Genomic DNA, 13,231 nt, shown 5'->3' on the forward strand with positions numbered 1-13,231 from the left:
AGATTGAGTTTATTTATCTTATTTGCTTTTATAGTTTAGTTAGAGTCTTAGTATGTTATAATTATTTAATTAGCTATATCCAGCTTTGTATTTTTTTAGTAAAATATTCATAAGATATTCAACAAACGTCTAAATAATACGAAACCACTTGATAAGATTGGAAACATCCTGATCTAGAACTTTTGTATTTAGAGTTTTCTCATATTCAGATTCTATCTGCAACAGAGCGAAGAATTAACTCGAGATAAATAAAGAAGACTGATTTAGTTAAATTTGTTTAGAACTCTTATGATTTAATCTCTATAAATATGATATTATGATATGTATCTTAAGTATGCATTAATGAAGGATTAATTGGCTTTTGCTTTTATCTATATTTCCTCTCAACTTGGCTGCCAGCCTCAATCTCCCTCCTCCCTCCTTACCAACCAAATCCGCCTCACTTGATAGAATAGTATCATCTATTTTTAATCTTTCTTGTTCGCTAATTCCCCTAGTCTCGTGGGGGCAGGCTTACTTCTCCCCTTTCTTCTCTTTTCCGGTATCAAACTACCAAATAACCACCACCATCCTCGGCCATCCACCCATCTTCATCAAATATCTACAAGCTGAACCACACCCATCACCAACACCACCATCCGCTTACCATCCAATTTAAACCCCGATATTATTTGAATATAAAAAGGATCAAAATATCAAAGTCATAGGTCAGAAAGTTTTGTGTATCCAAGCTTAGTTCGGTCAAAACTCATGCAAATTATATTTAAAATTAGGGTAGAGTTCTAAAATATATTCCATGTTAAGCTAACTACAATCAAGTTCCCATTTTATTGCTCAATGACAAAATTTAGAATTATGCTATGGTGGAGATAATAAACATAAGATCAAATAATTACTGCACAAATTTCAATTCTAGTTGTGAAAAAGAATCTATTTGAGTTTATCTGAGCAGTAAGTGATCTCCCATATTTCAAGATCTTTCCCCCTTTCATATTCTCTTATGTACTGAGGGATTTCGGAAAGATCAATTTGCTTGCCCCTGAAAACTGGTAGTGATGCATCATCATGGCTTCCACATTCTGCACAAGAAAAAAAATTGAGAGATGCTCAAAAAAGTGAAAGAACCATCAAATTGACAAATCTGCAGTATATAGGATTGTACCCTCATCATCCTTCAAAAAGCTTCGAAAGTGTGCATAACCATTAGCAACAACATCAAGGTCATTCATGCTAAAATTATATCGCTTCTCCAAAGCCAAGTATAAAACCTGCCACAAATAGTAAGCACAACCATAAAAACCCTTCAGTTTTACAAAACCTAGTTTGCCACTTTAAAGATATTGAATAAAAAATTTACGATAATATTATATCTTTTCTCTCCCTTAAAGTCAGATTGCAGGAGTACTTTACCTTTTCAGAACCATGGGACATCAATTTCTCTAGAATGCTGAAGAACAAATCAGTGAGGTCATCGCTGTAAATCACATCGGCAGCTAAAATAACTGTCGCCCTCTCAGCCTCCTCAATCTCTGAAGAGGTCCAGGAGTATCTTGACCTGGATTACATGTAACCCCACAGTTACTGAAGAAGAATGTCACTCAACGAAAGTAAAGTAGCAGAAACAAAACAGGAATAAAAGCAGATATCATAATGTATTCTTGAGTCTTAACAGATTTATGATGAGAGAAAAAACAACAAAATGTTGAATGCCACTAATAAAGGCAAATAACATTTGTTCCTTTGGCAGGATCTCCATAATCATGCTACCATAGGAGTTCCCTGTGAAGTTGCATCTTCCCCACTGGATAGGATAAGCAGACTTCTATTAAAAGTAATTCCCAGCATTGGCTCACCAATTGAAAGGATATGAAACTCTTGAGTGAACCAGAAGCCATTTTATTGATCCATAACCAAAAAACAGAGAAGAAAATAGAAGAAATTACCCTGTGTGAGACAGGAGATCGAAATTTCCAACTGTAGGAGGCCATGACTCTTTCCAATCAAGCTCACGCACATGTACTTTAGTATCTTGGAATTTAAGCAAGCTAGAGTTGAGTTGAGCATTAGTTGTGCAGTTTTCTAGGATATCAGTGTCCCTATCTGTTGATTATCACAGTAGGAGCTTGTTCAGGAGAAAACTTAACAGGAGTGGTATAAATGTCTAATAAACCTCTTATAGCAGTTGAAGACCAAAGTAGACTGACTTTGCTTTAAATATTTAAGAACCATTTGTTTAACATTTAATATCCAATTTAAAACCTCAGGAGTAATCACTGGATTCAGTAGCCATGAAAAAACATTACCATACTACAGAAATTTCATCCAGTGTGTGGTGTGTGGATGCACATATCACAAATGAAACTGATCATAGCCTTAACAAGCCCCTTCTTTTCATACCCCACTGATAGGGCTCGCCCCTATTAAACCCCGAGGTACCAGGGTTCATCCCACTTATACTCCGGGATACCAGACCACAGAAGCATAGAACTATATATACATTTATAGCTGATATTATCAATGTCTGTAATTAAGTGTTACTTGTTTTACCTTAGCTAGTTGTTAAGAAAAATTGTGCCAGCCTAGGATGTCCTATCACACTGCATGAAAAGTAATCCAGAATATTACATAGCATTCATAACTTTCATAACTAAAATTTGTCCGAAACAACTGACATAAGTACTGAAAAGGAAAATGTAAAGGAAATGGAAGAATGAAACACAGAAGAACGATCAAAACTACAAATGATGGTAAAGATGATGGAATGAAGAAGAGAAGAATCAAAATTGTTCAATTTTGGAGCATTGAACTGATCATATTTGCTACAAAAGGCTCATCATGATGCATTCTCCATCACTCTAATTGCTCTTGAAAATCCAGTCTTATAAGTACTAGTGTATTCTGACATTCTTCAATTTGACACTTTTGAATTCTTAGCGTCTCACCTTTCAAATGAATGAATTGTTTATCCAAGCCAACTAGAATGTCATATGTGTTAGCACAGGACTAATTTAGTACTAATAGACTTTATTCCTTTAAGTGCACCATAATAAGCAACTCCCCCTATCCTGCCATAGAAACTGTACAGTTCAGAGGAGGTTCAATGGTTCATCAAATTCTTTTAACATAGAGGCATAGAAAAGCAGCAGTTATTCATTAAGCAATCTTATAGATAGACAAAACTGAGGTATCAATTCCAACTAGTTTGCTACTAATGGTACATTGATATGACATACATATATAGCTCGATCAAATTTTAGCAAATGGCATACAACAAACCTGTAATGAAGACTGTCCTAGCAATTCGTGCAAGTGCAATACCAACCAAACCTATTAAAGATTGTTGGATGAAATATTAGCATTCATGGATAAGCTGTCGCTTTAGAAAATCATATTAGACACCAACAGTGATGGCTACCTGTTCCAGCACCAAGCTCTATTGCTGTGATACCATTGAAGTCACATGAAGTACAACCCTTATGCAAGACAAAATCAGCTAGTAGTAGTGCTGCTCTCCATACCTGAAACCTAGAGTGGGATGAGTAATAAATAAAAACAGCAAGGAAGGCACAAAAAGAATAGCAACCATGCACCACCTGCAAGCCAACACTCCAGAGTGATGAGCTGATATTGTGCTGAATAGCCAAAGCATAACTCAGGCATCTCTCTGTAGTCAGAATTTACTTACAAAAATTTAACACCTCAAAAAAGAACCCAATTTCCTTTTGGACTGTATTACCTTTGATGATTGGAGATGACTGTTCATTTCCTCTATGTCCCAACAATCATTTAAAATAGAACATCCTTGATATGTATTATGAAACACAGATATACCAAGGAATATATAAAATCTTACCTTTCTCATTTCTTCTTCGGTTTAGAACAAGATCGCCATCTTCATCCAGAGTAAGAATGGGAGTACCTTGTTCAAGAATGTGATCATTATCTTTGGCCTGATAACCTACCAATGAGAACCATATTGATACCCCATTAACATTTGTACAACATGTATTCACACGGAAGAGTTTACCAATGATGAAAAACTTGCAAGAACTAATCTTTTGTGTAAAACCTGCAAGATCGCTGTCATTGTCCAAACTAAGATTTTGGCTTGAAGATGCTTCCGTTGGTGATATATTATTAGTTCTTTCATCCACCACATCTGAATTTAGTGAAGTAATTCAGGTAAACGTGTTGCCATATATAAACTAGAAACACTACAACAGTTGTCAAAAGGTTAAATCCTTAGTTACCAAAGACGCCGCCTTTTATCATTTACACGAATTAGATGACATTCTAAGAGTGGAGACACACCCATCTTAAAAAGAGTTGGCTCGAAAATCTAAAGCACAAAGAAAGCCCTCATTTTTTACAACAAATTAGCCCATCTATATTATGCAACACACCATGAGGACCACTTAGAAGCTAGAAATAACAATCATCCGTCCAAATCTTCCAAAAGCATATTTTACCGTCCCAAATTATAGTTTAAATTTAAGTATACTCTTCACTTACACCAGAAAACAGAAGCATATTACTGAAAAAAAAAATTGTTTCGAATCAGATTAAAGGTTGCATCGAACGATCGTAAAAGGTGACCAAAACACCCGACGTTTGTATGAGGAAATGCGTCTGAGAAGTATCAGAAGGAATAGAATGTACTGTTACCAGTTGATGGAAGCGAGAAGGTGAAATGGGAGATGTAAGGACCAGAGAAGCGAGGTGGGCAGCCAAGGTGTACCTCGCTCATCACTTGGTCTTCTCCCTCTTCCATAGAGATTTGAGAGAGAGAGAGAGAGAGAGAGAGAGAGAGAGAGAGAACTATTAATAGGTAGGTCCTAGCTCACATATTTGAGAAAGAAGCAGAGGAAGTTGAAGTGACTATAAATCAGGGTTCTAGGTGTGACTAACTAGTTTTCTAATATATAGCCTCAGGATTTAGGATAATCTTTGCTTGTTTCCACCCATGGACAATTGATTAATAATACTAAAATCACAAAATTCCATCCTATAAAATTGGTCAAACCCATTAGATCTATTGGGTATAGTGGCATTAACATAGGTGTAATGTGGTTGAATCACCTGTGATATACAACCAGTTATATTGCTAGCTACCATTAACAAAAGAACAAGAAATTAAATGCAGATGAGATGGTGTTTGGATCCCAATAACTTAGATATTTTGCGACACTACTAAATTCTCACTTCTCTGAAAATTAAAAAGAATAAAACAAAACAAAATAACAAGAAATTAAAATAAGTGTTGCTATATATCCAAGACATTTCTTACACTTCTTTAAGTCGATCCAGAAAGAAATGCCAAAATGACAAGCCAAAAGTACAATTACAAAGCTCGCAAATGGAGATTAGGGCAAAATGCAAGAATAAAGTTTTTAACCGCATCACAACCGGCGATTCGATAAAGAACACCAAACCAAGAATTCCCTGTTCAAGATGGAATAATGCACACTTGTAAATTCTATGTATGAATTAGCTAACTATTGATAGCTGTTCCACTAAAAGACCCCGACTCTTCTATGACATTGGTTTTTGGATTCTTCTCCTCAGAAATGCCATCGGAACTGTCCTCCGGACCTGACAATCCTTGGTAAGTACCAGTTGCTTCTGGTAAGAATAATTCGTCGTTCTCCAAATTCAATAGCTTCTCTGTAGATTCTCCTTTGAGCAACTCCAGAACTTCAAGTATTGTGGGTCTCTTCTCTGGTTTATTCTGCGCACAGACAAGTCCGATAAGTACCATCCTCTTCAACTCCGCCTCTACATACTTCCCATTGAGTTTTGGATCTGCCAATTCCTCAAATTTCTTCTGTCGAACCAGCAGAATCGCCCAATCTGAGATCATTCGCTTAACAGTCGGGCTCAATTTCTCTATCGGCTTCTTTCCACTGGCAAGCTCTAAAAGCAGTATTCCAAAGCTGTAGACATCACAACTCTCTGAGGCCTTCCCTAACATAGCATATTCAGGAGCGAGATAGCCGAGTGTGCCTTTCACCCTCGTTGTAACATGTGTAGCACCATCGGGGATGAGCTTCGCAAATCCAAAATCAGCAACTCGTGCCTGAAATTCTGAATCTAACAGAACGTTGCTTGCTTTGATATCTCTATGGATAATATGTGGTGAAGCATGGTGGTGAAGATAGCTGTTTGAAAAGAGAAAATGTTAGTTTTTTTCAAATTTGATGACTGGAAAGGTATTTCCAAAATGTAGGCAGGCTTACACAATTCCCTCAGCTGAGCCAATAGCAATACTCATTCGCCTGCCCCAATCAAGAAGACTTTCTGCTGCATGTTGTCCATGTAGATGCGACAATAGACTCAAATTTTGCATATAGTCATAGACTATGAGGCGCTCCTGCCCCTCAGCACAGTATCCACGCAGACTCAACAGATTTTTATGCCTTACTCTGGCCAAAATCTCAACCTCCACTGCAAATTCCATTTCAGCTTTGTTGCTCCAAACTTTTAGCCGTTTCACAGCAATCTAGATAGAAAAGGATGATGAGGATTCAGAGATAACAAAGGAAAAATGAGGACAAGATCCAAATTTTGTGGTGGTTCAGCATTAAAAAAGAAAAATGACAGAAATGATATTAGAAGTTGTATATGCTCATGAGACTAAACCAAACAGTTAGTTTGTCAGTTTCATTTGACAATACTGGAACTGCTTGAAACCAAACCAAGCTACTGAAACATGAAACTGGATAGATTGAGATTAATTACAGAAAAAAAAAAACATAGTTTTAACTGTCTTAACTTTCACAGGTAACAAACTGAGAGGTTGGCAAGAAACCATGAAATATGGATCAAAACAGAAACAGAAACCTGAGAAAAGTCTCTCAATGGCATATTATAGGTTAGTAGAAATCAAGAAATCCTATTAAAGCTAGAATATCAATCAAGTTTAAGCCAATTATAATAGCTGCCTCTTTTAATGCATTTAGCAAAATGCCGGATGCTCATGGAAGCTTTTCATCTTGATGCCTACCATGATCATTATCCAACGATCTGGTTAGTACTTATTACTATGGTTAATATGTCCCATTAGGATAATAGCAGCCTGAGCTACTTCAGAGAAACAGTAGTCTTTAGTCTGAGTTGATATTCAAAAGTCATGCGAGTCGTACCTTTTGACTGAAACAGCTGACCACAAATAATAGCTTGTTTAAATTATGATATGAGTGATGTTTCCAGTAAAGACCGAGTCCACACACCCTTTTGGTTCAGACTACTAGGCAGAGCAAGTTTTTTCCAATAATGATCAAATAAAATAACATAAGGTTTCTAATTCAAATTTAATGTCCACACTTAAATTGGTCAATTTCCTGTTTGGAAACATCCTAATAACAGATTTTATCTAGAGAGAGGATAACAATGAGTCATAGTTTTAACTAGTTTAGTAGTTATGATTCTTGAAATTTAACTTGAACCCAAGTATTGGAAGAAAGTATTAGGTAGAGTTTAGCATTGATACTTTAAGAAATTTTTTTGAAATCAAATCACATTGAGGGGAGATTGGGCTCAATGGATTGAGTCTAGTTATCTTATTTACTTATTTGGTTTAGTTAGAATGTTATAATTTTATTTAATTAACTAAATCCAGTTCTACGCAGTTTCAAAAAAATATTCGCAGAATATTCTACAGACATCCAAATAATGTCAAACTAGCTGAATAATATCGCCGACCTCTAGATCTACAACTTTAGTATTTAAGGTTTCTCCAGATTCAAACTTTATCTGTAGCAAGACGAAGAATCATTTCGAAAATGATGAAATTGAATGAAAGGAATATTGAGTTAAGTTAAGTTAAGTTTATTTACCTTGCATTACTTATCATCCTTATTTTTTACCGTAGCCGTTAGATCATCATTATCTTTCTAAGAGTAAATCAAAGTTAGAAACCCTAATTCTACCTCCAACTTATAGCCACCATCACCTCCAGCAGCCACCCTATCTTACGGCCGTCCACCACCACCTTTGGCTGTCCGCCACAACGTCAAATATTTACTGTTCAGCCCTCTCTGACCTATCTCCACTGTTTTATTTTTAACTTTTTATCCCAAACTCCGATTTAGGTAAAACCAAAAATATTAGAACCCTATCTCATGAGGCTACATCCACCTAAATTTTTATAATTTTCTTACGTCCGGATTGGTCCAGATCTGGTTCGTAACAATTTATATATATATTCTAATTATATTTCTTTCTTTATATAAATGTCAAATTAATATAAAAAAATACCAATGCAGTTAACACGAGGACTATGACTGTCATTTAGTGTAGAAATTGGAACTGAAATGCTTCCATATATATGTATTGATTCTATTTCTAATCCAATGATTTTAGATTCATTTAAATTGAAAGAAGATCATCGTTAAAGTGCTTAGGCGTAATTGCTTGATGGGTTTAAGTGCTTTTTGTTCTCTCCTCCCTCCTTAGGTCTGACCCTTTTGTTTGGGAGTCACTTGGAAAGTTTATATGTGAAATACTAAAGACATTGTAAAAGTTAAGGAGCATTAGCCTTTCATATCGATTCCTCAACTTGAACCATTGGTAAATGTTTTTCCTAGTACTTGACCAAGTTGGTTTTGGAGTTCATAAGGCCTTCACGGCTCGCTACAGAAGCTAACCCTATGGTTGGAGACCTAAACTAGACAATACTTGGATTGAAGACTTGGATGAGGATTCCATATGGATGGACTTGGAGGCAACTCGGAGGTCCACTTGTCATTTAGGCTGAGAGAGTTCAGGGATGACTCAAAGCCTAAATGTTGAAGTTGTGGATACAGGTTAATCAGCAGTTCAACACCCAGTGTACAGCTTCTAGTTTTGTTGCCACAATTTGGTTGTCCAATTTATATTCTACATGTATACAATGTATAGCTTCTAGTTTTCTTGGCGATTGCAAATGTAGGCTGCATATTTCATGGCCCAAATTGGCAGTTGCATCAAAGTTTTCAGCCACTATACATATATGTTGCAGCAGCTCGATTAGATGAATGCAGTTTGCAGCCTTCATAAAATTAAACCCAAAAAGCCTAGCCCTTCACCTATCCATCTCTCTTCAGTGACGACCTCCCTTTCTCCACTTGCCTATTGGTCGGGTGATATTTCTTAAATAGCCAATATAATATTACTAATATATATAAGATAATTTCAATATTTTTTTAATGCTATAATGCATTAACGCCGGCATAACATTTAGGGATTATGCAGAGGGGTGACAGCTTGCATATTGTGGTTGCCTTTTAACATTGCTTAGATAACTTATTAGTACACTACAATGAAAGTTGGAGGAGCATAACCAAGCCAATTTCATCACTCTATACATTGGAAAAGGACTTCCAATATAATAACAGGATAAACATTCTTTCAATCTACTAAAAAGTTGTCAAAAGCACAACTCATCCAAAATGAAGCAAATAGGAGTGAAAGGATGGTTGTGCCAAAGGCACAAGGCATGCCGATCTTGGCTCAGCATGGTATGTATCAATGGCACCTGCTATGTCAACAGCCATTGGTACACTAAATAGTTTTGACGTATCGAAAAAACAATCATTCAACCTTTATAGGGCTTAAAAAAAGGTTTGAATGGCTAATATATAGTCTTTCAACACTACATATTACTGTAACATATGTAATTAGATTCTAATCTCATCAATATTCCCAATTTCTCTCAAATCTTACAACTTAGGGCAAATAACTTTGATAAAATCAGAATTGCGCTTTTATGTTTTGAAATTTGAAGTATAATCTATATAGATCAAATACCACAACATACAAAAAGGTATCGGAAAGGATAAAAAAGACTCCAAATTAACTTTGTTTAAAATAAGATATGCTCAATTCCTAGTGGCATGTGTCGACATAAGTGGCTATGAGGGAGTATCGAGATACTCCCCCCATATGGGTGCCAACAATTCACTAGCACGACAAGCCAATCCATAATATAGCACATAGTCATGCAGTAATTGTATGGTAATGAATCATATATATTTTGTAGCTTTATCAAATTGCAAGTTCTTACTAATACATGCAAGCATTAGTTGAGAAAACAACAAACAACTATGGAACAACTTTCTTTCTGCTATGAAATTCATTTGTAGAAGTAGAACATTATCAAACTTGAATAAGTTTTCCAAGAACTAATGATAGTCGAAACAAACCACTTTATGACATTGTTTTCATTCTTTTCTTATAATGATTCAGCTAATCTCACTTAAATTTCAACATTTGAATTTCACATCAAACACTTGCAGCCTTGCACTAATAGAAATTCTTATCATGCAAATGCATTACATTTTCTATTTCCCAAATCCCAAACACGCCAACGTGGATTAAATAATTGCAGGATGAACACATAAATGATCAAAACTTAATACCAAGAAGATCCACAATTGCCATAGGAAAAAAGAGCCACTTAACATCCAAAAATAATAGATATATCTTTAAGAAGGGCTTTTTTATAGCATATTCCTCCAGTACAAATTTTGTATTTGTTTTAAGCAAAAGGAGTGCAAAAAAAGGAAAAGGATGTACTAATACTGTCCTTCAGAAGCTTCGACATTAAAGACCTAATATACTAACTTTGATGCAATATCTTGATGGCTTTGAAGTTTTTAGTAAGATCTTTGCATCAAAGTACAAAGAGTGGCATATTATTTGGATGGTAAATTTATAGTGTTAGATGAATATCAGTTTAATTGAAAAATCACTTCAGTCTTTCCATTAGTAGAAATAATTCAAATAATACGGAAGCCGTTGAGCGGAACAATGATATACTTCAAAATTTGTGTAGCTACTACTAAATTATTCTCCTAATTAACAAGCAGCACTGAAGAAGTCTTAAATGGATTACAGAATAAATATCTGTATTGTATGGACATCAATCTTATTTTAGTATTTGAATTTCCCTAACCTTTTTCTTTTATTGAGTGTTTTAATTTCTAAGCTAATCTTATGTCAGCATTAGGTAATTACTCGATGTGCTGATTACCTTGATATGATCTTACATAGGTTTGTTAGATATTATAAAGTTTTACTCTTCATTTTATTAATTACTTGGTAGTTGTGATTTTATATTGAAGTTAATCGTCAATGTTCAATTCACCTTGAACCTCGGCAGCATTCCGGTTGAATAGAAAACTGTCATGTAGGTTTGTTTCATGACTGAGTCACAGGTTTAGATAACCAGACAGGTTGGATCTTATCTTGAGTTGCAAGAAGTCATGTCAGGAGTTTTATGCAGTGTCGAAATCATTTGCTTCAGTGTTGGTGTCGGCATTTAGTTACTACTCATTATTTTTAAAAAATTTGAAATTTAGGCTAAAGAATATATCCTCGACACAATATGAGTCTCAAGAAGGATGATTCACTGGTGGAAGTGAACCAAGGTCAAGAGGCAAACAAAATTGACCCTATCTGAAGCAGCTGCAGATTCTGTTTCAATTTCCTTATTCATTTCAAATAATCTGACGATGTCCATGCAGACAAAAACTGCTAAGACAAGCAAAGTGACTCTATGAACTTGTATGATTATGAACATGCATATAAATAGTAGGGTCTAAAACTTCCAACAAGTTGCTAAGAAAAGTTTAAGGATAAAATGACAAGTTCCTAAAGCGTCTGGTAATGTGCACATCTGCATGAAAACAAAAACAGGTGGGACAAGGAAGTGACCTTATGAACATATCAACATAGGATCCCACGTTTTCAATCGCAAGTTGGTAAAATATCTTATCGATTAAAAGTCTCCTGATATGACAAAAGTCACATGATAGCTTCCAATGTACTGGTCAACAGCCTACAAGTCCAGAAGCCTCTTGCATTTTCACAAGAATATGTGAATATTGTTCGAGCTACCATTATTTTAATTCGAAAAAATTACCAATAAAAGCATTAAAACTCAACTCAGAACAACAATGAAATAAGCAAGATTACACTTTAAGGAAACGAAAAGGGAGATACAAGAAACTCAATACCTGGGATCCATCCCAGAGCTGGCCCCAGTAGACGCTACCAAATCCACCCTCCCCAAGCTTATTATCATAATTGAAGTTGTTGGTAGCTGACTGCAACTCCTTGAGCGAAAAAACCCTCCAAGTAGCAAACCGCTTCCTCCTCCCCGGCTCCGCTCTGGAACCGATCAGTAAAAAGATTAAACTTCTGAGTAATTAGTAATTAACCCTTGTAACATAGTAAAATAGCTACCAAGATTGCTCCTTTATCATCCCATTCGATCTTTTGCGCCTTTATAATCCATTTAAAAGCACACCCAACAAAAAGAAAATCAATTTTTCCCTACTAATTGACCAACAAAATCTCACAAAATGACCACCAAGACGCTCCTTTATCAACCCATTCGAGCGGTTGACCTTTATAATCGTTTCAGAACCATACCCGTAAAAGAAAATTGAAATATTTCACTAAAAAACTAATTGAATCTTGCAAAAATAGAGCGAAGATCGCTCCTTTATATCCCATTCGAGCTTTTGTGCCTTAGCAATGTATTTAGAAGCATACTGCATACCCAAAAGAGAGATCAAATTTTTGACTTAGTAAGCTACAGAAATTTTCAATACAACCACCAAGATCGCTCCTTTATTGTCCCATTCGAGCTTTTGCACTTCTAGAATCGGTTTGGAAGCATACCAGCAGGAAGCCAATCAATTCGCAAAAAATAAAAACCCACGAAAACGACCCGGTTATCATCCCTTTCGAATCGTTGCATCTTTAATAAGAATCAATTTGGAAGCATACCCATCTGTATTCCGACAGCACGAGCACATCGCCGTCCTCCTCCCTAGACCCATCATTTCTCAAACCGCGCCAAGGGCCTCTTCCTCAACTCCTCCCTTCCGGCAGCAGAGACTACGAACAGAGGTGGACTTCAACAACGCGCCTTCTCCGCCGCCATTTCAGCGTAGTGAGAGGAAGATCTAAAAGACAGAAAGAAAAAGAAAGAAAGAAAGAAAGAAAGAGACAGAGAGCTATTGACGACAGTTCTCCCCTTTCCCATTTCAAAACATCGGGGCTTTGCGGTCTACTCACCCGCGAAGTATTTTTAATATGGCAATGACAGGAGGAGCTGTACTATATCTGACGGGCTTCTCGAACACTCAGTTCTTATTGGCTAAAGAGTCACATACCTTATTTTATTCGTGGTTTCGTACATATCTATTATATATATATATATAAGTGTGAAGAGAGATTTAAG

At 36.0% G+C, this 13,231-nt stretch overlaps 2 protein-coding genes across 3 annotated transcripts; both read right to left on the reverse strand.

The window, feature by feature from the left end:
• Window positions 1-741: 741 nt before the first annotated feature.
• Window positions 742-4,849, reverse strand: LOC140767180 (uncharacterized). 2 transcript variants are annotated; one of them, XM_073106999.1, is made up of 10 exons: window positions 4,666-4,848; window positions 4,070-4,159; window positions 3,854-3,958; window positions 3,594-3,664; window positions 3,416-3,518; window positions 3,277-3,327; window positions 1,944-2,100; window positions 1,411-1,555; window positions 1,163-1,268; window positions 742-1,079 (listed from the first exon to the last, which is right to left on the reverse strand). In XM_073106999.1, the coding sequence occupies exons 1-10, from the start codon at window positions 4,769-4,771 to the stop codon at window positions 931-933; spliced, it is 1,083 nt and encodes a 360-aa protein (XP_072963100.1). In that variant the 5' UTR covers window positions 4,772-4,848; the 3' UTR covers window positions 742-930. The 2 variants fall into 2 exon arrangements, with proteins under 2 accessions (XP_072963100.1, XP_072963101.1); XM_073107000.1 differs by lacking the exon at window positions 4,070-4,159 and having other exon boundaries at window positions 4,666-4,849.
• A 389-nt stretch (window positions 4,850-5,238) lies between these two features.
• Window positions 5,239-13,024, reverse strand: LOC140767408 (PTI1-like tyrosine-protein kinase At3g15890). Its single transcript, XM_073107302.1, has 4 exons — window positions 12,775-13,024; window positions 11,997-12,150; window positions 6,237-6,499; window positions 5,239-6,158 (listed from the first exon to the last, which is right to left on the reverse strand). The coding sequence occupies exons 1-4, from the start codon at window positions 12,828-12,830 to the stop codon at window positions 5,492-5,494; spliced, it is 1,140 nt and encodes a 379-aa protein (XP_072963403.1). The 5' UTR covers window positions 12,831-13,024; the 3' UTR covers window positions 5,239-5,491.
• Window positions 13,025-13,231: the final 207 nt, after the last annotated feature.

The sequence above is a fragment of the Typha angustifolia genome, chromosome 9 (assembly GCF_048772165.1).
Source record: "Typha angustifolia cultivar Huaian chromosome 9, ASM4877216v1, whole genome shotgun sequence".
In the NCBI taxonomy this organism is placed as follows: domain Eukaryota; kingdom Viridiplantae; phylum Streptophyta; class Magnoliopsida; order Poales; family Typhaceae; genus Typha; species Typha angustifolia.